We start from the raw sequence: 23,393 nt of genomic DNA on the forward strand, positions 1-23,393 counted from the left end.
GTGGCACTGTGGCTCAAGTGGTAGAGCGCTAGCCTTGAGCTGAAGAGCTGAGGGACAGCGCCCAGGCCCAGAGTTCAGGCCCCATGACCGGACCCCCCCCCCAAAAAAAAAGTTTCATGACTTTTCTACCTTGGCTGCCTTCAAACCATGATCCACAGAGCTCAACCTTCTGAGTATAGCTAGGATTACAGTCGTGAGCCACTGGCACCCAGCTTATAACATAATTTAAACTGTCTTTTTATTTTTTGGTAGTGATCCTGGTGTTATTCTTGAGTTTTTTTTTCAGCTGAAGGGCTAGCATTCTATCACTTGAGCTACAGTTCCACTTACAGCTTTAAATGGAGATAAGAGTCTCATGAAATTTCCTGCCTGAGTTGGCTTTGAACCAAAATGTTCAGATTTCAGTCTCCTGAGTAGCTAGGATTATTGGGATGAACCACCAGTGCCTGGCTAAAATTGCTTTTATGTAGATTTTTGGAAAAAAAGAAGAAAAGATAGCCTCTCATATATCACATACCATCTTTCTTTTTTGCTGGTCTGGAGCTTGAACTCAATGCCTAGGCATTATCCCTGAGCTGCTTCTGCTTAAGGCTAACACTCTACTACTTGAATCACAGCACCATTTCTGGCTTTTTCTGAGTAGTTTATTGGAGATGAGAATCTCAGACTTTCCTTCCCAGACTGGCTTTGAACTTCAATCCTTAGCTCTCTGTTTCCTGAGTATCTAGGATTATATGCACGAGCCACTGATGCTTGGCTTATTGGTGTTGATAAATCAGAAATTAAAGTCTCATGAGCTCTTTCTCTATACATGGGTGATATGACTTGTACATGCTGTGTCAAATAGAATCAATTAAAAAGATGAACTTCAACTTGTGCTGGGAATGTGGCTTAGTGGTAGAGTAGCTTGCCTTGTATGCAAGAAGCCCTGGGTTTGATTCCTCAGTACCATACACAGAAAAGGCTGGAAGTGGTGCTTTGGCTCAAGTTGTAGAGCATTTAGTTGCCTTGAGCAAAAACAGCTCAGGGACATTGTCTAGGCCATGAGTTCAAACCCCAGGAGTGGCAAGATTGAAAAACAAAAAAACTTCAACTACATCACATAAATAAGGTGGCAGCAGCCAAAGCTGATATAGTAATAATGTGGTTAGAAAAACGATGGCGAGAAGAAACTGAAGTAAAATTGGTGAAAAGAATCAAAAATTGCAAAATATCTACACTTATAAAACAATGTTGTGGGGGGCCAGTGGCTCACACTTGTAATCCTAGTTACTAAGGAGGCTGAGATCTGAGGATCGTGGCTCAAAGCCAGACGGGCAGGAAAAGTCCGGGAGACTCTAATCTCCAATAAACCACTCAGAAAACAGGAAGTGGTGCAGTGGCTCAAGTTGCAGAACATTCACCTTGAGCTGAAGAGCTGAGGGTCCCATGACCAAAAACAAACAAACAAAAAGAATGTTATTAGTAATGACAGATCCTGAATAGAAACTATAATTATTTCACAACAAGTCTTCATCATTGTACAACCCTCATTTATAAACGGCCAGTAATTAATACTGTAAAACAAACTGAACCATGCTACTGCTATTCTCTACTTACTTCTCTATCTACAAGTCCTTCAAAACCAACCTATGGGTGGGCACCAGGCTCATGCCTAGAATCCAGTCTACTCAGGAGGTTGAGTAGCCCAGGCAGGAAAGTCCTCGAGACTTTTATCTCTCGAATTAATCCACAAAAAGCCAAAAGTATACCCATGACTCAAGTGTTGAACACTAGCCTTCAAATGAAAAAGCTAAGGGACAGTACCCAGTTTAGGTGCCAGTGTTGACACAAAAAGAAAGAAAACCAACAACAAAATACCAAGTTATATCCATCTCTACACCTGCACTTGCCCACAGTACTTACTCCTCAAAGACCTTTTGACTGTTCAAGAATATGTCATCCTGTTTTTCTTTCTCATTCCTCTGACTATTTCATTCCAACTGATCCAAGTAAAACTAATTGTGCTTTTCTTCATGTATAGCTATTTATGGCTGCACTTTGCTCTTCCCTAAACTGAATATTCTTCATGGTCAATGTCCAGGGGTCACTAAAGCAAAACTATTTTCAAAATAACTTGCCTTCTTTCACAAAAGCAGAACCATATATGTATAAAATATCATTATTACATATATTATATATTACATATCCATTATATTATATATAATATATATAACATGTGTAATATATTATATAACATATATTATATACAATATATTATATAATATTATACATAACATATGTAATATATATTATATATATGAAACATATGAAGTCACTCAGCTCTGACAGCTAAAGAAATAGGCTCTTGGAAATCTGACTCTTAAATTATATCAGCTGATAAAAACCATATAAACTGAAGGTGTCAATACTTCCAGTTTTCTGGTGGGTAATTGGGGACAAGAGTCTCATGGACGTTCCTGCCCAGGCTAGCTTTCAACCACAATCCTCAAATCTCAGTACAATCCTCAAATCTCAGTAGCTAGGGTTAAAGCATGAGGGAGAGGGAGAGGGAGAGAAAAGAAGAGCAAGCTGAAGTGCTAGTACAGTTCTGTCCTGTCAGGAGAAAGAGGCATGAAGCTGGAGCTTACTCAGCATTGGGATACATGGAAGAGCGAACATTCACAGAGCTAACAAGCACAGCCCACATTCATGAGCCCTCCATTTTCTCCTCTAAAAATCAGTTCCAGTCCACCTCTGCAGGCTACTTACTCTTCCCTCATCATAGTATCAACTGGCAAACCTGATTTAGTTTCCCCCTCTGAAAAACCTTTCCTTTCTCTGTCTATGTCTTTTGTTCTTTTATTGTTTTACAGAGCAGAGTACTTGCTCTAATCTGCTAAGTGACAACCTGACTTCTTTTCCAACATTCAGCTCAAATCTCACTTTGTGAAACCCTCCAGTCTAAAATTACACATACCCTTGTGTTAACTGTTGTAGCACTTTCTATGTATAGTGTTCCTTGAATAATTAATACTATGCTTTCATTGCATTCCCAAACCCTCCAACACTGCAATGATTTTTTTCACGTATGTGTAATTTAGCACCAAACACAGGCTCAATTATTAGAGGTTATTAACTGTCTTCTTAGCCATGAATTGCTTGTAGGAAGAGAGACATATCAGATAAACAAAATCCCTGAAATAGTCCTCTGAAGGCTGTACATTAAATATCCCATTACATAATGAAAGACAATCTCTTCTTGAAAATATGAGTCATCAGGGAAATCACTTACAAAGTAGAATGTGTTAGGCACTAGTGGCACGCCTATATAATCCTAGCTACTCTGGAGGCTGAGACTTAAGGATGGAAATTTAAAGCCAGCCTTGGCAGGACTGTGAGACTCTTATCTCCAATTAATCACCAGAAAACCTGAAGTGGCACTGCACCAAAACTCAGGGGCAGCACCCAGTCACTGAGTTCAAGCCCCATGACTGACAAAAAAAAAAAAAAAAAGACAGTCTCTATTTCGGTGTATTTTGTATAGCAGACCCAAAAGAGACTTTTTAACACAACAGAATAAAGAAGTAGAGTGAAGATCATTTGTCAATGTCAAGACTGATGATCACATACTGTTACACTGTTTTAGTAGGTTCACTGGCCTTAATAGATTTTAATATATAGTGTGACCGACCTGAATACTGAGGTACTTTATAAGCCATGAGAGAAACCAAGGCAAATTCTAGCTTTATGTTGTTAACTGTGTGCCAGTGGCTCACTTCTGTAATCCTAGCTACTCAGGAGGCTCAGATCTGAGCATCATGGTTCAAAGCCAGCCTGGGCAAGAAAAGTCCATGAACCTCAAGCTCTAACCACCAGAAAACTAGAAGTGGAGCTTGATTCAAAGTGGTACAGCACTAACCTTGAACAGAAGAGTTCAGGGACAGTGCCCAGGCTTGAGTTCAAGCTCCACGAATGATTGCAGGGCTTGGGGGTAGGAGGGGGGAGGGAGGGGAGTGTCAATATTATTGTCAGGATGCTTTCCTTAATCTTTTTTTTTTTGGGTCTGGTCGTGGGGCCTGAACTCTGGGCCTGGGCGCTGTCCCTCAGCTCTTCAGCTCAAGGCTAGCGCTCTACCACTTGAGCCACAGGGCCACTTCCGGCTTTTTTTCTTTTTGCTTATGTGGTGCTGAGGAATCAAACCCAAGGCCTCATGCATGCAAGGCAAGTGCTCTACCAGAGTCACCTTCCCAGCCTGCTTTCCTTAATCTTATGATGGACGGACACTGACACTTTTGCTCACTGGCTATCACTCTATCAACTGAGTCATACCTCCAAGCCCAGATTATGAATAACCTTGCAAACTAGGAATGATTCATTGGGATATTCTACATAGGGCAGTGACACGTAGCAAAGACTGACTCTGTGGAGCCCTGAATGCCACAGGGTGTGTTCAGCTCAGTGGACAAAGCTTCAACTATTATGAAAGAATATTCTCTGACCATCCATTCCACTAGTGATTCAATTTTCAAAAGCAATGTCAGTTGTTAAGGAAAACACAATTAACTCAACCTCTCAAATTTCTCTCAACTATGTTTACGATACTTAATAGGATATGAGGGTGATATGGCTGTGATATCTGTAATCCATTGGTCACTGGTGTTGATTTGGCTGATCTAGCTAGCTAGATCACATGGGGTATATAATAAAAAGTTCGTTCGACATCTGAGTACTGGCTCAAGTCAGTAATCCTAACTATTTAGGATGCTGAGATTTGAGGATCATGGTTTGAAGGCAGCCTAGGCAGGAAAAGCTCATGATACTAAATTTTGTTATGAACTAAAAATTGCTCTATAAGTGGGTGATGATCTTATATACAGAATTATCGTATGATTCAGCAATTCTGCGTCTGGAGATACATATATATGTATCTCCAAGGAAAGTAAAAATGGAAGAAATGACAATCTTTATAACTGATGGAGAAATAAAATTGTCAATCCACTCAAAGGAATGTAATATTCAGTTCAGAAAAGAAACACTGGCACCACAACATACATGGACACAGGTAACATTATACTAAGTGAAAGAAGGTGGATACGAATGGCCATAGAGTGTATGAGTCCTACACCACATAAAATATTTAGAGTATGTAAATTTATAGACAGAAAGCAGGTTAGTAGTCACCAGTCCTGAGAAGAAGGAATGGGCATTGACTCTGTTGAAGGAGTTAAAAGCTGGGCACCATGTGCTCCTATCTATTATCCTAGCTACTCAGAAGGCTGAGATTCAAAGTCAGCTTGGGCAGGAAACTCTGTGAGACTCTTACCAGCAAGTATCGTCCAGAAAACCCTAAGTGGTGCTGTGTTTCAAAGTGGTAGAGCACTAGCAAAAAGCTCAAGGACAGTGCCCAGCCCTGAGTTTAAGCCCCACAACTGCCAAAACAAAACACAGGGCTGGGAAGAAGGCTCAGTGGTAGAGCGCTTGCCTCGCATGCATGAGGCCCTGGGTTCGATTCCTCAGCACCACATTAGTAGAAAAAACCTAAATGGAGCTGTGGCTCAAGTGGTAGAGCGCTCGCCTTGAGCTGAGAGCTGAGGGACCCAGAGTTCAGGCCCCACAACTGGACCAAAAAAAAAAAAATCAGCAAAATATCAACCATAGAAATTCAACAGATTCTCGACCAAAGCCTACTGTCATCAAATATTCGTAACTGTGATACTGTTAGCTGTTAGAAATTCTAGCCATGATTTAAAACAAAAACAAACAACTATGTAAGAAAAAGTTGTCACATACATTCATATACTAATCTTCTGAGACAAATTTACAGCAATTGTTTTCTTTCTTTCTTTTTTTGTTGGTCCTAGGACTTGAACTCTGGGCCTGGGCGCTGTCCCTCAGCTCGTCAGCTCAAGGCTAGTGCTCTACCACTTGAGCCTCAGCAGCACTTCTTGTTTTGAGTGGTTTACTGGAGATAAGAGTATCAGATTCCTGCCCTGGCTGGTTTTGAAGCCTGATGCTCAGATCTCAGCCTCCTGAGTGGCTAGGATTACAGGCCCAAGCCACTGTCTCGAGGCCAGCAATTGTTTTTTTAAATTTGAGCAAACTCTAGCATTTCAGTCAATCAACAGGGCACCAAAGAATAGCCTGGTCCTAAGGCACAGTAGTGACTCACCGAGCTTCTCTGGCTCATCGGGCCCTGTGCCTGCAATACAGCTGCTCTCCAAGCCATAGGTGGGGTCCACCTTCCCAGAGGCACGAGCAGCTTCCTGTACTTTCTTGACATGAGCTTCAACCAATTCCAGTGGTACCTCTTCTCGCACCCGAGAAAACTCCTCTGGTTCAAGAATAAAAATGTAATAGTAAGCTTACTTACACAAATATTTGTTTAAAAGTTAAGTTCTAGTACTACCAAAAAAGAAAAGCAGCAACTTATCAACTATTATAAAAGTGCTTTATTTAAACCTGTTAGGAATATAAAGTACCTACTTTCTTTAGGCTAAATGTCCCCTTTGGTTCTTAATGAAAAAACCATTAACGTTTAACAGCTGGCAATCCTTAAATCTGAAATAAAGCTAAGCATCCATACCTAGTGCTGCTTTTGCTGCAGCAGAAGCCACACGAGGGTCCACCACAGATGCCAGAAAAGCAACAGTACTCATGACAGGGTTTCCAGACTGGCTGAAGGGGACAGGCTGATAGGCCAGCGGGCCAAGGGAAGCATCTGAATTCTCCAGGTATGGGTCTTCAATGGGAAGCCTCAAAAAGTGAAGGATGCATTCGTCCTGAGTCCGACTTCCCACATGTTCGGATACTTTATTCCAATCATCCTTGTACATTTCCAGAGCCTAAAATTGACATTTGATGTCAAATAACAAGAAAGTAGTTATGTAGCAAAATGAATGTCATTTAGAAAGAAAAAAAAAGCCTTGATTTGTAGGCCAGGTTGGCCTTGAGCTCCTAATCCCGCCTCAGCCTCAAGTGATAAGATTTCAGATGTGTATCTAGATAACAGTTCCAAAAAATCAGAAAGGAGCCAGGGATAGGGACATGTACCTGTAATAGCAGCATTTGGGATGCTGACACAGGAGGAATCACCCTAGGCTTCTAGGACACCCTGAGTTATGTAGAGTTCTGTCTCAAAAATCTAAAGTAAGAGCACCAATGGTCATACTCTATATTTAAAAAGAACAGATAATAGTTGTGTGTGTGTTGTTTTTTGTGTGTATCTGTCATGGGGCCTGAACTCTGGGCCTGGGTGCTGTCCTTTAGCTCTTCAGCTCAAGGCTAATGCCCTACCATTTAAGCCACAGCACCACTCAACCAATAACCAGGACAGTAACTCAAGCCTATTATGTAAAAATACCGGAGGTAGAGGTCAGAGGATTACAGGTTGAGGCTAGACCTGGGCAAAAACACAGGAAACATAACTAAAATAGAAATAGGTTGAGGGTATGCCTCTCAAGAGGTGGAATGCCTTAGAGGAAAAACTCAACCATATTTCTGTATAGAATTATATGAGCAATTTTAAATTGGAAAAATATTTATGACAAGGACGTATGACCAAAGGTACTAACATTCAACATATACTCAAGAACTATTCTTTGATTAAAAAAAAAAGATGAGTGGGGCTGGGAAGGTGGCTCAGTGGTAGAGTGCTTGCCTTGCATGCATGAGGCCCTGGGTTTGATTCTTCAGCACCACATAAGCAGAAAAAAAAAAAAAAAAAGCCAGAAGTGGCACTGTGGCTCAAGTGGTAGAGTGCTAGCCTTGAGCTGAAGAGCTGAGGGACAACGCCCAGGCCCACAGTTCAGGCCCCACAACCGGACCCCCCCTCCAAGAAAAGATGAGTTATCTTACAAGTAAAAGTAGACTGTCTCAAGAATAATCAAAAATATTTAGAATACCACACTTTAGTCTATAAAACGGCATGATGCTTTTTCATAAACTGATCTCGACTCTACCTTGCTTATCAAATTAGTACACAGACATCTAAATGTTTTAATATGAATCCATCAAAAGATTTTCATTACATTTTGTACTGCTTATTTTTCTTTTTTATCTTTTTTTTTTTTTTTGGAGACAACGTCTTGATAAATGGCCCAGGTTAGCCTTGAGCTAGCAGTCTTCCTGCTTTAGCCTCTTAAGTGCTAGGATTATAGGATGCTCATCACACCTGGCTTTTAAGCTATTAACCACTCTAAATAAATTACACAAATGGAGGATATTAGTGGTAAACAATATTGTTGAGAAGCCTTTTATTTCTCTTTGTAAAGGCAGATAATAGATGTTGACTCAATTGCCTGTTTAAAAGAAAACACAACCACAGCACCGATTCCACCTGCAGGAAAGAAAATATACTAGTGTTTGTGGGCACTGTGGTTTTCTTGGATATATTCAAGATAAACAAGAGCTCAGTCATTCTTACCTCACTCTGTATTTACTATCCACCAATCTTAAAACATAGAAGCAAAGAAAATAGAGATCATCAATAAAAAGACCTATTCCAAAACGGGAGCCAATGGCTCATGCCTGTAATCCTAGCTACTCAGGAGACTGAGATCTGAGGGTCACGGTTCAAAGCCAGCCCGGGCAGGAAAGTCGTGAGACTCTTATCTCCAATAAACCACTAGAAAACCAGAAGTGGTGCTGTGGCTCAAGCAGTTGAGCACTTACCTTGAGCTGAAGAGCACAAGGACAGTGCCCAAGCCCAGAGTTCAAGGCCCACCATGGACCAAAAAAAAAAAAAAAAGAACTATTCCAGACAGTGTTGTACAAATGAAGTTTTCCTTACAGACCAAAGATTCCAAAATAATAATACAGAAACGTTCTACTCTCTTATTAAGTAGTGAGAACACTATACATTTTAAGGAACATCCATGGCAGATACACCCAGAAACAAGTTTGAAACAGAAGAAAAGCCAGTGTTTCTACATTGATGATACTGAATGGACAAATGAGACTAAATTAAAATAGTAGAAGAGGGGCTGGGAAGGTGGCTTAGTGGTAGAGTGCTTGCCTGGCATGCATAAAGCCCTGGCTTCAATTCTTCAGTACCACATAATCAGAAAAAGCTGGAACTGGTGCTGTGGCTCAAGTGGTAGAGTGCTACTAGTCTTGAGCAAAAGAAGCTCAGGGACAGTGCCCAACCCCTGAGTTCAAGCCCCATAACTGGCAAAAAAAAAAGAAAAGAAAAGAAATCTTTCTGAGCTGCTTATCTATAGACAAAGAAATGTAAGAGGCAACAGGGAAAGATGAGAGGGAGAAAGGGAAAGAGACAGTGTCTGAGTGAGACAGAAATGAGGGGAAAAGAACAAAGAGCAAAGAAGAAAGAGCATGAAAAAGAAATTGTTTTCTTGGTTGCCAGTACTAGGGTGTGAAGTACAGGCACTCTGAGCACTTGCTCAGCTGATATTCTATTACTTGAACCACACCTCCAACATTTGCTTTTTCTGGTTATTTTAGAGGTACACAGGCTTTTCTGGCCAGTCTGGCCTTGAACTGTAATCCTGTAGACCTCAGCTGGCTGAAAAGCTAAGATTTCAGGTGTGAACCAGTTGACATGGTTTAATTCTAAAGGAACCTCAACTGTTGGAACTAGGGAATCAAGTCAGGGCACTGAAGAGAACAAGAAGCTACCTGCCCACTGTATCTCAAACTATGCTCTGGAAACCCAAGTAGCACCTGACTCTTTTAGGAGGACTATGAGGACAATAATATTCATGACAAAACTAGACCTCAATGCCTTGTTCTTTATGCTGACACTGGTGCTGATGGCACAAAAGGCATGGTGGCATCTTAGCTCAAATCAAGGCAGTGAGAATTCTATGAACTTGGTTCTGCACTACCATACTTCACAAGAAAACAACCAGCTGCATTTCCTGAGGGCTGCACTCGTGTTAAACTGGACTCGTTTTTCGTTGGACATCACAAGTGTATTTAAGATGTTCGTCACCTCATTTTAACACATATGTAGTCTCTTATGAGGAAAATGGGATCTAACACTCATCAGTTTACCTCTAAGAGCAGAAGGGTCTCCTGTTCCGTCCACTCCCTTCCAGCACTAGCGCCTTTGCTCTAGAAAAGTAAAACCAGAAATTAGTCACTCAAAAAGGTGAATATAGATGGAACTCAGTGGACTATGTATGCTATGCAAACACCAAGGTAAATCCCTGAATAAATACAAGATTTAAGAATAAGTCATGCCGGCAGCTTTTGTTGTTGTGTGTGTGTGTTTTGGCAATACTAGTTTTCAACTCACGAAGTGCTAGGCAGGCACTTCATGATTTAAGCCATCCTGACAGCCTGTGGCATTTATTATTTTTGAGATGGACATTCTCTTTATATCCACCTGGGCTCCAATCAATTTGTGCTTCCCTTCATTTTGATGATGGTGTGTACCATGGCACCCAGCCAGTAAACTGCCTCCACAGCTTGGGATGACAGGCCATGTGCTACCACACCCAGCCACTGAGTAAGCCATTAAGTGATGAACTTGGGAGAATCAAATCAGAGCACAATAGAGAAGCAACTGGCCCACTGTATCTTAAAGTATAGTCTGGGAAACCAGGAAGTACCCCTATCTTTTATGTTGATACCAGGGTTTAAGTGCAGGGTCTCCAGCTTACTTGAATTGTGCTCTACTACTTCAGACACATTTTCATTCCAGATTTAGCTTTTTAGTTTTGGAGATTAGAGTCAAGATTTCTTTTTTTTTTGCACAGTCTGGCTTTTTGAATCATATCCTCCAGTCATGAGTAACTGGAGTTGTACACCTGAACCAGTGCCCAGAATTCACAAACCTTTTGTCTAAGTTGGCCATGAAGAATCATGATCCTACTGAGCACCAGTGTCTCAAGTCTGCAATCCTAGCTACTCAAGAGGCCAAGATATGAGGATTCTGACTCTAATCCAGCCCAGGAAAAGTCTGTGAGACTCTTACCTCCAATAAACTACCAAAAGAATAATGATCCCAAAGTGTCAAGGATTACAGAATAAAACCACCAAGCCCAGCCTGTTCTGTTTGCGGTATGTGTGTGTGAGAACTCTGGGCCTGGGTGCTGTCAGGATTTTTTTTTGCTCAAGTCTAGTGCTGTATCACTTCAGCCACAGCTTCACTTCTGGAGCTTTGAGTTAATTAGAGATGAATCTCTAGACTTTCCTGCCCAGTGTGGCTTTGAATTCAAACTGTGATCCTCAGATCTTAACCTCTCCAGTAGCTAGGATTACAGACATGAGCCAATGATGACTAGCAGCTCTGGCTTTTTTGCTGCTGTTGTTGGTCGTGGGACTTGAACTCAGGGTTTGGGTGCTGTCCCTGAGCTTTTTCAATTAAGGATACTGCTCTACCACTTTGAGCCACAGTACCACTTTCAGTTTTCTGGTGGCTAATTGGAGATAAGAGTCACACGCACTTTCCTGCCCAGATTGGCCTTTTCAAAGATTAATTGGAGAAAATTTTCATGAACTTTTCTACCTGGGCTAGCTTTGAACTTCAATCCTCAGATCTCAGCCTCTTGAGTAGCTATGATTACAGGTGTGAGCCAATGGTGCCTGGCAGCTTTGGCTATTTTTAAGACAGAATCTTACTTTTTGCCTTGGCAGACCTGGACCAAGATTCTATTGATATTTTTCACCATAGATGTGGTAATAAGTAAACTAAATTATTTTCAGAAATATTGGTTGTAGTTATTGCAAATTCCTATCTGTGAACCACATAGTTTGAGGAAAAAGGTAAGATGTTATTTTATAAAATGCAGTAAAAAGCTCACTTCCCCAGAATACAAATCATACTTTATTTTTCATAAAAACAACACACATTAAAAGACAAAGACATGTATATTTAGAAAACAACTCCTTACTTTAGCTAATGTTTTCTTGGAGTAAATGTCAGTACGAAGACCAAAGTTCTGCAAGTCAATTGGTTTTTCTTTGTTCTTCTCAGGAAAATTTAACATCTGCTGAGCAGCAGGAACCTAGAATCAGACAGACAAAAACTGAAATATCAACCTGTGAAAAGTTGAGAGGATAAAATATTTTAAAAAGCTAAGATCATATTATTTTAATATCTATACATAGTAGGGTATGCTGGCACCTGAAGAGTTTATATCTTTTTTTTTGGGGGGGTCCAGTCGTGGGGTCTGAACTCTGGGCCTGGGCGCTGTCCCTCAGCTCTTCAGCTCAAGGCTAGCGCTCTACCACTTGAGCCACAGCGCCACTTCCAGCTTTTTTCTTTTGCTTATGTGGTGCTGAGGAATCGAACCCAGGGCCTCAGGCATGCAAGGCAAGTGTTCTACCACTGAGCTATCTTCCCAGCCTGAGTTTATATCTTTTATGTAATCAACCCTTACATTTGTGGAAGTAGGTAGTAATTTTAGTAAATATTACTTGTAAGAAAATTGAACTCCACACTACTTTTAAGACTATCTAGCCCCCAGGCCCAAAGAAACATAGGTCCCATGGTTTCCCTTATTTGCAATATCTAGTATATGTCTGAGTCAAGCAGAAAAGGTCAGATAAAGTGATGTCAGGGAAATGAACCCTAAGATGTATTTAAATGTTTTTTTTTCTTTCATGCAATTGTTTCTAACACATTTATGAGATTATTTCTTTGTTGCTTTGTATGTCACTCCCCCACAGTATAACCCCTGCTTTCAGTGTATTTGATGTCGGTATAATTTGTGGAGGGGAAGGGGAAAAACAAATCGTTTAAATAGGGATACAGGTGGACCCATTGCAACAATGAGATGTACAAGTCGTTATGTCGAAAACTAACTTTACAACTTTTGTGCGGGGGTGGGGGGGGATTGGGGGAAGGATGGGAAGGGGAAAGAAAGGAGGAGGCTACAATGCTTGATAAGAAATGTACTCATTATCTTGCCCATTTAATTGTAACTCCTCTGTACGGTATTTTCACAAAAAAAAAAAAAAAAAGACTAGCTCATGATGTAAAAAGAGACCTTTGTTTATATAATGTTAGCATCTATACTTCCAAATATTTCAAACCAATTAGAAAAAATAAAAGAATGGAAAATTTCATTTCTGGTAATTTTTCTTTTTTTTTTGGTCAGTCATGGGGCTTGAACTCTGTGCCTGGCTGCTTGATGCTGGGCTCTTCAGTTCAAGGTGAGTACTCTACCACTTGAGCCACAGTGCCACTTGTGGTTTTCTGTACGTTACCTGGAGATAAGAATCTCACAAACTTCCCTGCCTGGGCTGGCTTTAAACCTGGAACCTCAGATCTCAGTCTCCTGAGTAGCTAGGATTACAGGCATGAGCCACCAGCATCTGGCTGGTAAGATTTTCCATCTTAAAAAAAAAAAAAAAAAAAAAAACACTGGGTGTGGGTGGCTCATGCTGTTATCCTAATTACTCAGGAGGATGAGATCTGAGGACTCTGGTTTATAGTCCAGGTAGGAAAGTCTCTTATCTCCACTGAACTACCAAAATAATATAGAATGGGCTGGGAAGGTGGCTCAGTGGTAGAGCGCTTACCTTGCATGCCTGAGGCCCTGGGTTCGATTCCTCAGCACCACATAAGCAAAAAAAGCCGGAAGTGGCGCTGTGGCTCAAGTGGTAGAGCGCTAGCCTTGAGCTGAAGAGCTGAGGGACAGCGCCCAGGCCCAGAGTTCAGGCCCCACGACTAGACCAAAAAACAAAACAAAACAAAACAAAACAAAAAAAATAATGTAGAAGTGAAGCTCTGGCTTAAGTGGTAGAGTGCTAGCCTTGAAGCAAAAGAGCTCAGGAACAGTGCACAGGCCCTGAGCTTAAGCCCATGGCTGGAAAAAAAAAGAAAAAAGTAAATATACTTTCAGGCTATAGTTGTAATAAAAATTCAAAAGGGAAGTTTATCTTGGACATAATCTTTTATTTCACAATGAGGGAAATTCATAGGTTAGGTTATATTATATTCATAGGTTAGGTTATATTTCCCAATCTAATGTTATTTTATAATTTGTCCAGGGTAACAATCTTTTCAACAATGTGTACGCAGATGCCTACTCTTCAAATTTTTCATAAAGTTATGAAGACTTTAAGTTCACATTTATAGGATATGGGATGCATGAAAATTTTATGGTATCTGCTTTTTTATTTGCAACTTGGTGGCAGACGGATAAAAAGGTTGAAAGTATGATATCATAGTATAAGGAATAATCTACTTAGAATTGGCAGGAGAGCAGTCCCTAATAAGCTACATATTTTTATGGACTCGAACATTTGTATACTAAAAAAAAAACACATTCATAAACCAAAAAACTATTAGCTAAGAAACAGCACCAAAAGACTACCACATTACAGCAATAATTACCCCTAAACAGAAATGCTTTATGTAGTTTCTGTTCATGTCTATGCCTAAAAAAATACAGCACTAGTTTACCTGTGGTGATCGAAGATGCAGAGGCACAAGCCCAGAGGGGGTATCGGCCAATACATTGAAATGAGGAGTAGGAGGCGGTCCCATTGCCATAGGTCGACTTTCTGGATCAACTTGATAATTAACAAGTCCCCATTGCTCTAAAAACGCATGCACCCTAAGGAATAAAGCCCCAAAGATTAGAATTAACTTCAATTCTACACCCATCCACAAATGGTAAAGAAATGAATATGCATATAAACATAAAAGTTACATGGCTCTCTATGGGCTGGAAATCAACATGTATGTAACAAATTCAGTTCTATGTATAAAAGAAAACATCTACAAACCCAAAATAATGCTAATAACACAGAACCTCGAGACTTAGTACAAAAATCCAATCATTTAATTATGTTAACAAGAAAACAAATGCTTATTTATGCACATGATCAAAGAACTTACACTAAAACCCAATTCACAGAAGGAAACACACATTCTGGTTTTCCTCTAGGACAGTTTTTTTCTTTTTTGGGTGCTGATCTGGGGCTTGAACTCAGCTTAGGTGCTGTTCAGAAGCTTCTTTTGCTCAAGGCTAGCCTACTATCACTTGAGCCACAGCTATACTTCTGGCTTTTTGATAGTTTATTAGAAAGAAGTGTCTTACAGACTTTCCTTCCCTGGGCAGGTTTTGAGCCAAAATCCTCAGATCTCAGACTCCTAAGTAGCTGGGATTACAGGTGCCTTCCCCTCACCTCCCACTCAAAATCTTATGATCTGACTATGTAATATAAAATCTAGAAAAACAGAATTGACATTTAAAAATACTGAACTAAGGATATAAAAATTAAGATTTAAATGTTTTACTAATCAAAAACATTCAGCCTGATCAACAGGCTCAGACCTGTAAATCCCACCTTCTGGGGAAGCTGAGATCAGAATATTGAGACATGAGGCTAGGTAAGGAAAATGAACAGGCTGGGTGTGATGAAGCATGCCTGTCACTTAGCTACGCAGAAAGAGTAAATAGGAAGACCAAAGTTCACACTGGACTAAGCATGAACAGGAGACACTGTCTCAAAGATAACTAAAAAGAGATGGGTAGTGCCTGCCTAGTAAGTGCAAACCCAAGTTCAAACCCTACTACTACTATCACATATAAAAAAGTAAAAGGAAAATGTACAGCTTAATCAAATATTAAACAGCAATGCACCAGTAACCACTTGCAAATGAAATAGCTAAGAAAAAGTCCAACATTTTACCTCATCACAGCACATACATCTCCAGTTAAGTTCCTTCGACAAGCAGTACTGGTTAAATACTCTTGGGGGTTTAGACGGTATGTGTCAATCATAAAGTTTCGATATGCTAAGTATCTGAAAAAAGCAAGGGCAAAGTTCATGAAGCAGATGTGTATCCTTTCAGAATCAGTAACTTACAACACCATATTTCTTCTGATTGTTCACAACCATATGCAACAGAAAATTAAGATAGCAATGAATTATTGGTAACACAGCACTGAGTATTTAAGCTTTTTTAATATATATACATATATATTTGCTCTGCATAACAACTCATTAAGTATTGTGATGGGATTACTGTCAAGTCATAAACATAAACTTGATGATGGAGGTTCATGATTAATGGTTGCTTGAAGAATAGCAAGCTAACTCGATTAAGCCACTGCCTACACATCAAGCACTTTCCATGCAGTAACTCAATATTCAAAAGCTTTCTATAACATAGGGTTTATTATGATCCCATCTCCAGATGAGAAAACCAAAGTAGAGTGTAATTTCACCTCTATAACCTTCCCAGAACCATAACAGTAACATACCTTCTGGTTTATGCAAGAAGTAGAAGGTATGATGTCAAATTCAGAGGTAAGACAAAAACATAACAAAATGAAAGAAAAAAAGTAATGTGTTACAGATAACAAAATATACAAAAAAAATACTGCCTCAAGCCGGGCACCAATGGCTCATGCTTGTAATCCTAGCTACTCAGGAGGCTGAGATCTGAGGATCACGGTTCAAAGCCAGCCTGGGCAGGAAAGACCTTGAGACTCCTATCTCCAAAAAAACCACTAGAAAACTGGAATTGGTGCTGTAGCTCAAGTGGTAGAGCGCTCACCTTGAGCTGAAGAGCTGAGGGACAGTACCCAGGCCCAGAGTTCAAGCCCCATGACTGACCAGAACACAACAACAACAACAACAACAAATACTGTCTCAAAATTATTTAAATTCTCAAGGGTATTGAGGACTTTGAGGCTGAATAAGTTAGCACACAAATGGCAAGTCTGGCAGCCTGAGGAGAGCTACAGCTGAGTAGAAAGAGAGTACACTGCCCCAAAAAGAATTCAAAAATAAGCCTAGAAAATACTTAAGACTGAAAGATGCACTTCAAAAAGTGAAACTGACTAAAATACAAGACTTGTTTTTAAGAAGAAAATTAGCAAAATACAATATTCACAAATATGACAGGCAAATAAGCTGGAAGAACATAACATGTCTGAACAAGTGCAAAATCTATCAGGGCTTCTTATGTCAAATCTGTCATTCTTGATTTATCTGAATCTCAAAGGCATTCCAATGGAAGGCTGAAATTATCTTCTACATGTAAAAGCCTTTAAATATCCACTTAAATCCATGGACTATAGAAGAGTATGCTGATAGGTTATAGAAAAACACAAAAATACTTCTTGGTAAACCTCCTCCTTTAAGTTTTTCCTAAATTCCCAATGCACAACCATAGCCATGATTTATGCAATTAACCTCAATTCACATGCAGCTGCATCACTGTAACCATTAATCAGGAAGATAAATGGACATTCCATATTCTACAGGATTATTACACATGCATACGAGAAAACTGAACTAAATACCTTTTGCTGAATTCTATCTTTAAATGAAAGAATGGATGTGGATATAGTAAGTTTTTAAAAAATATGCTAATTTACTTTGTATTTTTGTTTTTTTTTGCCAGTGCTGGAACTTCCACTCTGGACCTGGGCACTGTCTCTGAGCTTCTGTGCTCAAGGATAGCAACCTACCACTTGAGCCATAGCTCTACTCCCAGCTTTTTTTTTTGCTGGCTAATTGGAGATTAAATTCTCATGGACTTGTCTGCTCAGGCTGGCTTTCAAATGGGATCCTCAGATTTCAGCCTCCTAAGTAGCTAGGATTATAGGCATGGTATTCTGGTGCCTGGCACTAATTTCTTCTATAGTAAGGGATGCTGTGAAAATGAGATATGGACAATGTTCTGAATGGAGTAAGGTATTTGCTAACTTCCAAACACCAGCAATAGCAAACTGAGAAGTATCATTTAAGACTTCTTGGCATGAAAACACAGTTTTCTAAAATATAAGGCTCACATTTCTGGTGTCTTTGATTTGTTTTTTCCATTGAAAAACTCAGGAAGTGCACGGCGTTCAATCACATGAATACTAAAAGGGAAAGAAAAAAAGAAGATTGAGAAACTTCTTTGAAAGAGAAAAATCTTAAAATTTGAGCTATTCTTTGTTCAACTTTAAAAGTAAAAGTGATAAATCCAACAACTATTTATCAAAATTAATTACACTGGATGCGTCCTTTGTAATCAAAGAATGTAACCAAATTGCCATGAAGCTAAAAAAATATGATTTAAGTTAAAACTTACAAAATTTTGCAATCCTAAATTACAACCACTTTTATCCTTAAATTATTCTGTAAAACATTCTGCAAAGATGATCACTTTGTTTTCCTTCTTCTACTTTAACTGTTTCCTGACAGAACCTGATTTGACGGTTAAGATCTCCCACACTTCATCTACCACACTTACAGATGAATTGATCCACTCACCAGTTGTAATCAAACCAGGATGCGTAGCTGGGAATGATAATGTGATTGGTCTGCTCTGTTACATTATCTTCACTAGAGTCAACTGACCGGCTCTGATCACCTTTGCTAGGATCTTCATCTTCCTATTGAAAAAAAAAAGTCCATGTCAGAAAGAGAGAAAAACAAAAATACACCAGACTTCTCATAGTAGGTCAAATACAATGAAGACAGTGGATCTGATTTCAAGGACAACTTTCATTGCCCATCTTGCCTTCCACAATAGCTTGTTCTGATTGGAGGAGCAGTATTACTTAATCCTAGGTAACGATCAAATTGTTAATTCTGATTTCTTTTTTTGTGTGTGTGCAGGTCCGGGGGCTTGAACACAGGGCCTTGGGTACTGTCCCTAAGCTTTTTTTTGCTGAAGGCTAATACTCTACCACTTGAACTACAACTCCATTTCCTGCTTTTTGCTTGTTAATTTGGAGATAAATCTCATGGACTTTCCTGCCTCAATTGGCTTTGAACTGTGATCCTCATATCTCAGTCTCCCAAGAAGCCAGGATTACAGGTGTGAGCCACTAGTGCCCAGCTCTGATTATTACTTACAAGGTAGTCAAGGATACTAACAGAGTATATCTAGACCATCTTTCTTCTTAATAGCCTATATATAATCATAGTTATTCTTCACAAGCCCCTAATAATAACAGCAAGTAACGATTCATACATCTCTTAACTTTCCTTTAATTCTTGTCTCTTGGTTTTTGGGGGGGATTTAATGATATTTAAATTTTTAGAGAAAACAAGACCAAATATCTTATAATACATTACTAAAAAGTCTCTCGCTATTTATCATGTATACACACAATATAAATCCCCCTCACGCCCCGCAACAGCTATAATACCAATTACTATTTAAAAATTAACTGGTTTTTATCTGATATGTGCAAGTGTAAGAAATTCTTTCAATTGAAGACACAGTATGTCTAATGATGCGAGAACTATGATAATCATTATGTTAAAATAGCATTTTAAAGACTGGGGATGAGGCTCAAGAGGTAGGGCATTTACATAGCAAATTCAAGGCTCTGACTTCCAACACTACCACTACTCCCCACAAAATTAAGACTTCTTACTAGACATGTAGGTATATGCCTAGCAATCCTGGCTACAGGAGAGGCAGAGTTATGAGGTTTGAGGTCTACAGAAAGTTCTGTCCAGAAAGCTGAAATTAAGTAAAACAAAAAGAATTAGTATTATATAAGCCAGGTACCAGTGGCTCACATCTATAACTTAGCTATACAGGAGGCTGAGATTTAAGGATCATAGTTTGAAACTAGCCTGAACAGAAAAGTTCCTGTGAGACTCTTATTTTCAATTAACAACCCCAAAACTGGAAGTGGTGCTGTGGTTCAAAGTGGTAGAGCACTAGACTTGAGCAAAAGAGCTCAGCAACAGCACCCACGCCCTGAATTCAAGCTCCATGACCAACAAATAAATGAATAACTAAAAACGGCATTTTGACTAAAAATACAAACCTGCAATATACAAGACCCAGTTTAACACTGAGTTAAAAAACACACACACAGAAGATGAGACTATACATCTGTGCTTCAAGCTTATTACCTTGCTATTCAGGAGGATCATGGTTTGAGGCCAGCCAAGGCAAAGTGAGACACCCTCCCACGCCATCTAATCAAGTAAGTGGCAGAGCTGGTCCACATTTATTGTCCTAGCTACTTGAGACGCCGAAATTAAGAGGAGCTCAGTCCCAGGCAACATGTTAACAAAATGTGAGATCCTATATATGGAAAAAAAAAAAAAAAAAAGAGGGCTGGGAAGGTGGCTCAGTGGTAGAGCGCTTGCCTTGCATGCATGAGGCCCTGGGTTTGATTCCTCAGCACCACATAAGCAAAAAGAAAAAAGCCGGAAGTGGCACTGTGGCTCAAGTGGTAGAGCGCTAGCCTTGAGCTGAAGGACAGCGCCCAGGCCCCCTCCCCCCCCCCAAAAAAGAAAGAAAGCTAAGAAGACTGGAGGCATAGCTCAAGTGGGAGAGTCTCTAGATAACAAGGTTGAGGCTCAGAATTTAATCCTAATCCTAAGTACCACCATGAGAATCAAGAAACTAGGGAATTCAATTGTTAATTAAATGTTGATGCTGGTGACAAAATTCAATCTTTAAATCATGGAAACTGGCAAAATATATTCTTAGGATATCAGTATTTTGGTAAGTTTTGGGTGGTACAAGAGACGGAACTTGCTGAAAAGTGTTTACAAACACTCTACTAAGTACTCCTAGCCAACTCTGGTTTTCTCAGACAGGGGCTTAGGTTTGTATGCAGGACCAGCTTCATACTACTTTGTAGCTGAGATTAGAGAAGTAACCACTATGGTTGGCATGGACTTTGGTATTCTTTGTATGTATTCTTTATTTTTTTGTTGGTTGTGGGGCCTGTACTCTGTGCCTGGGCACTGTCTTAAGGAAAAGACTTAAGGAAAAAAGCTAAGGGACAGTGCCCAGGCACTGAGTTGAAGCCCTAGTAGCAACATAAGACTTCTAAGCATTTACCTTCCCTCCTGTCGTAATTGCTTCTTCATCCTGCTCATCTGTAAAATCAAAACAGACTATTATTATTATATTTTTAATTATGAAAATACCATACAGAGGGGTTACAATTACATGGGCAAGATACTATCACTCTTTTGTTGGTTGTAGGGCTTGAACTCTGAGCCTGGGTGCTATCCCTCGGCTCTTCAGCTCAAGGCAAGCGCTCTACCACTTGAGCCACAGTGCCACTTCCAGTTTTCTGGTAGTTTATTGGATATAGGAGTCTCATGGACTTCCCTGCCCAAGCTGGCTTTGAATCATTATCCTAGATCTCAGCCTCCTGGGTAGCTAGGATGACAGACGTGAGCCACCAGTGCCCAGATGAAAAAATATTATTTTTAAAACAGGAAAATGCTACCTGAATTTTATCAAATCTTTATGGTCAGAAAACTAGAAATGGAAATGGACATATAAAAAGCATTGAAAGACGTAATTTTTTTTTTGTCCGGTCAGGATCTTGAATTTGGGTTCTGGGAGCTGTTGCTGAGTTCTTTTGTTTAAGACTAGTAATCTATCATCTTGAGCCATAGTGCTACTTTGTTTTCTGTTGGATAACTGGTGGGCAAGCCACCAGTGCGTGGCTGAAAGAGGCCATTATTAAAGCACTTTACTAAACTGTATTTTTCCTCAAAGGTACATATGGTAGAAACACAAAGCAGAGCTAACACAAAATTTCCAACAAATGAATAAACTTAAAATTGCTAGTTGAGCTAATATCATAGAGGTGGATGGAAAGAAAGGATGGTGGAAAGGATAGGATGAAATCTCTTTGTCTTCTAAGGAATGATGAGACAAAGTAAATTTTCAGTTCTAGAGGAAGTAAATGAGGAAAGTGGGGAGTGGGGAAACAACATTATAAATTCCTACAAAACCTAAGTAAGAGTTAATGCAAGAGCCAGGCACCATAGCTTTGTAATCCCAGAAGTAGAGGTTCATGAACAAAAGGGGACTGTGGAGTTCAAGCCATGCCTATAATCCTAACTACTTGGGAGGTTGAGATCTGAGAATTGTGGTTAAAAGCTAGCCTGGGCAGGAAAGTCCATGAGACTCTTATCTCCAAATAATCAAAGTAAAACCTGGAAGTGGTGCTATGGCTCAAAATGGTAGAATGCTAGCCTTGAGCAAAAGGAGCCCAGGGACAGCGCCCAGGGCCAAGAGTTCAAGCCCCAGGATTGGTAAACAAATAAAAAAAGTTAATACCTTCAGAGGGATAGGGTCACAAACTAACAGAGCCAAACCCATAAAAAAAATTAAATGAGGGGCTGGGAAGCTGGCTCAATGGTAGAGTGCTTGCCTCACATGCATGAGGCCCCTCAGCACGACATAAGCAGAAAAAAAACAGAAGTGGCACTGTGGCTCAGGTGGTAGAGCGCTAGCCTTGAGCTGAAGAGCTGAGGAACAACTCCCAGGCCCAGAGTTCAGACCCCCATGACTGGACCCCCCCCAAAAAAAAAATTAAATGAGAGGCTAGGGTGACAGTGTCTCATGCCTGTAATCCTACCTACTCAAGAGGCTGAGATATGAGGATTACTGTTCAACACCAGCCTAGGCAGAAAAGTCTGTGAGACTCTTATCTCCAATTATCCATCAGAAAAAGTGGCACTGTGGCTCAAGTGACAGAGCGTTCACCCTGAGTTGAAGAGCTCAGGGGCAGGGACCAGGCCCAGAGTTCAAGCCCCACAATCGACAAAAAACAAAACTATAACCAAAAACATAAATGAGGCAGTTGATTTTAATAGTGAAAAGTCAAACTGCCTATACTCAAAGAGGGTCTAAAGTAATAGCACAAAGATAATTTATTAAGTGCTTAAAATATTTACTTTTTATTAGCAGTATGACCTTTGGTAGTGATGAGCACATACAAATTTTCATAAAGATCATGGGAAAGTCATTCTTTAATCTATTTATTTTCTCAACAAATAATCCCAACAAAGAATACGGTATTTGAAACACCAGTGAGTGAACAATGAATTTTTTAAAACATTTTTAAATAAGAAAAGCAAAAAAGTACTTTGTGATACACAGAATAGAATTAATAACTGACGCTGGGGACAGAAGCTTATATCTGCAGTCATTAGGTATGGGCTTGGGGACTTTAGGAAACTGAGAGATAGATACAGTGCAATGATACAAAGGACTGGCAGTGAAGGAGAGTGTGAGGTTGATTAGGTTATGGTTTACATTGTTTACAATGTCACAATGTAACCCATCTTGTACAGGTATAATATACACTAAAAACACTAAAACATTTTAAAAGAGAAACCTTTCTGCTTTGTTAATTTCTGGAAAAGTGTATGCTCTGAAATAAGATTGTGGAAAATGAAAAAAAAAAAACCAACTCGGTTACCACCAGGCACTGGTGGCTCACGCCTGTCATCCCAGCTACTCAGGAGGCTGAGATCTGAGGAAAATCTGTGAGACTTTTATCTCCAATTAATCACTAGAAAACTAGAAGCAGCACTTGGATCAAGTGGTGCGCACCTTGAGCTGAAGAGCTGAAGGATAGCACCCAGACCCAGAATTCAAGCCCCATAACCAACCAAAAATAAACAAATTTGGTTAATATTGAAACCAGTAAACATTTGATGTTGGTGAACCTAGTAACTTTAAAAGCAATAATTGTTTTGTTTTTGTT

General features: G+C 39.8%; 1 protein-coding gene across 1 annotated transcript in view; it reads right to left on the reverse strand.

The window, feature by feature from the left end:
* Smarcc1 (SWI/SNF related, matrix associated, actin dependent regulator of chromatin, subfamily c, member 1) overlaps nt 1-23,393 on the reverse strand; it is a 93,216-nt gene that overhangs the window by 44,875 nt on the left and 24,948 nt on the right. Inside the window, exons 10-18 of the mRNA XM_013028182.1 lie at nt 20,720-20,757; nt 18,172-18,293; nt 17,706-17,777; nt 15,592-15,705; nt 14,357-14,510; nt 11,838-11,951; nt 9,994-10,053; nt 6,566-6,824; nt 6,152-6,313 (exon numbers count right to left, since the gene is read on the reverse strand). Of these exons, the coding sequence (XP_012883636.1) occupies nt 6,152-6,313; nt 6,566-6,824; nt 9,994-10,053; nt 11,838-11,951; nt 14,357-14,510; nt 15,592-15,705; nt 17,706-17,777; nt 18,172-18,293; nt 20,720-20,757 (1,095 nt within the window). The remainder of the gene's footprint in view (nt 1-6,151; nt 6,314-6,565; nt 6,825-9,993; nt 10,054-11,837; nt 11,952-14,356; nt 14,511-15,591; nt 15,706-17,705; nt 17,778-18,171; nt 18,294-20,719; nt 20,758-23,393) is intronic.

This window comes from Dipodomys ordii, unplaced genomic scaffold (genome assembly GCF_000151885.1).
Source record: "Dipodomys ordii isolate 6190 unplaced genomic scaffold, Dord_2.0 Scaffold107, whole genome shotgun sequence".
Taxonomy (NCBI): domain Eukaryota; kingdom Metazoa; phylum Chordata; class Mammalia; order Rodentia; family Heteromyidae; genus Dipodomys; species Dipodomys ordii.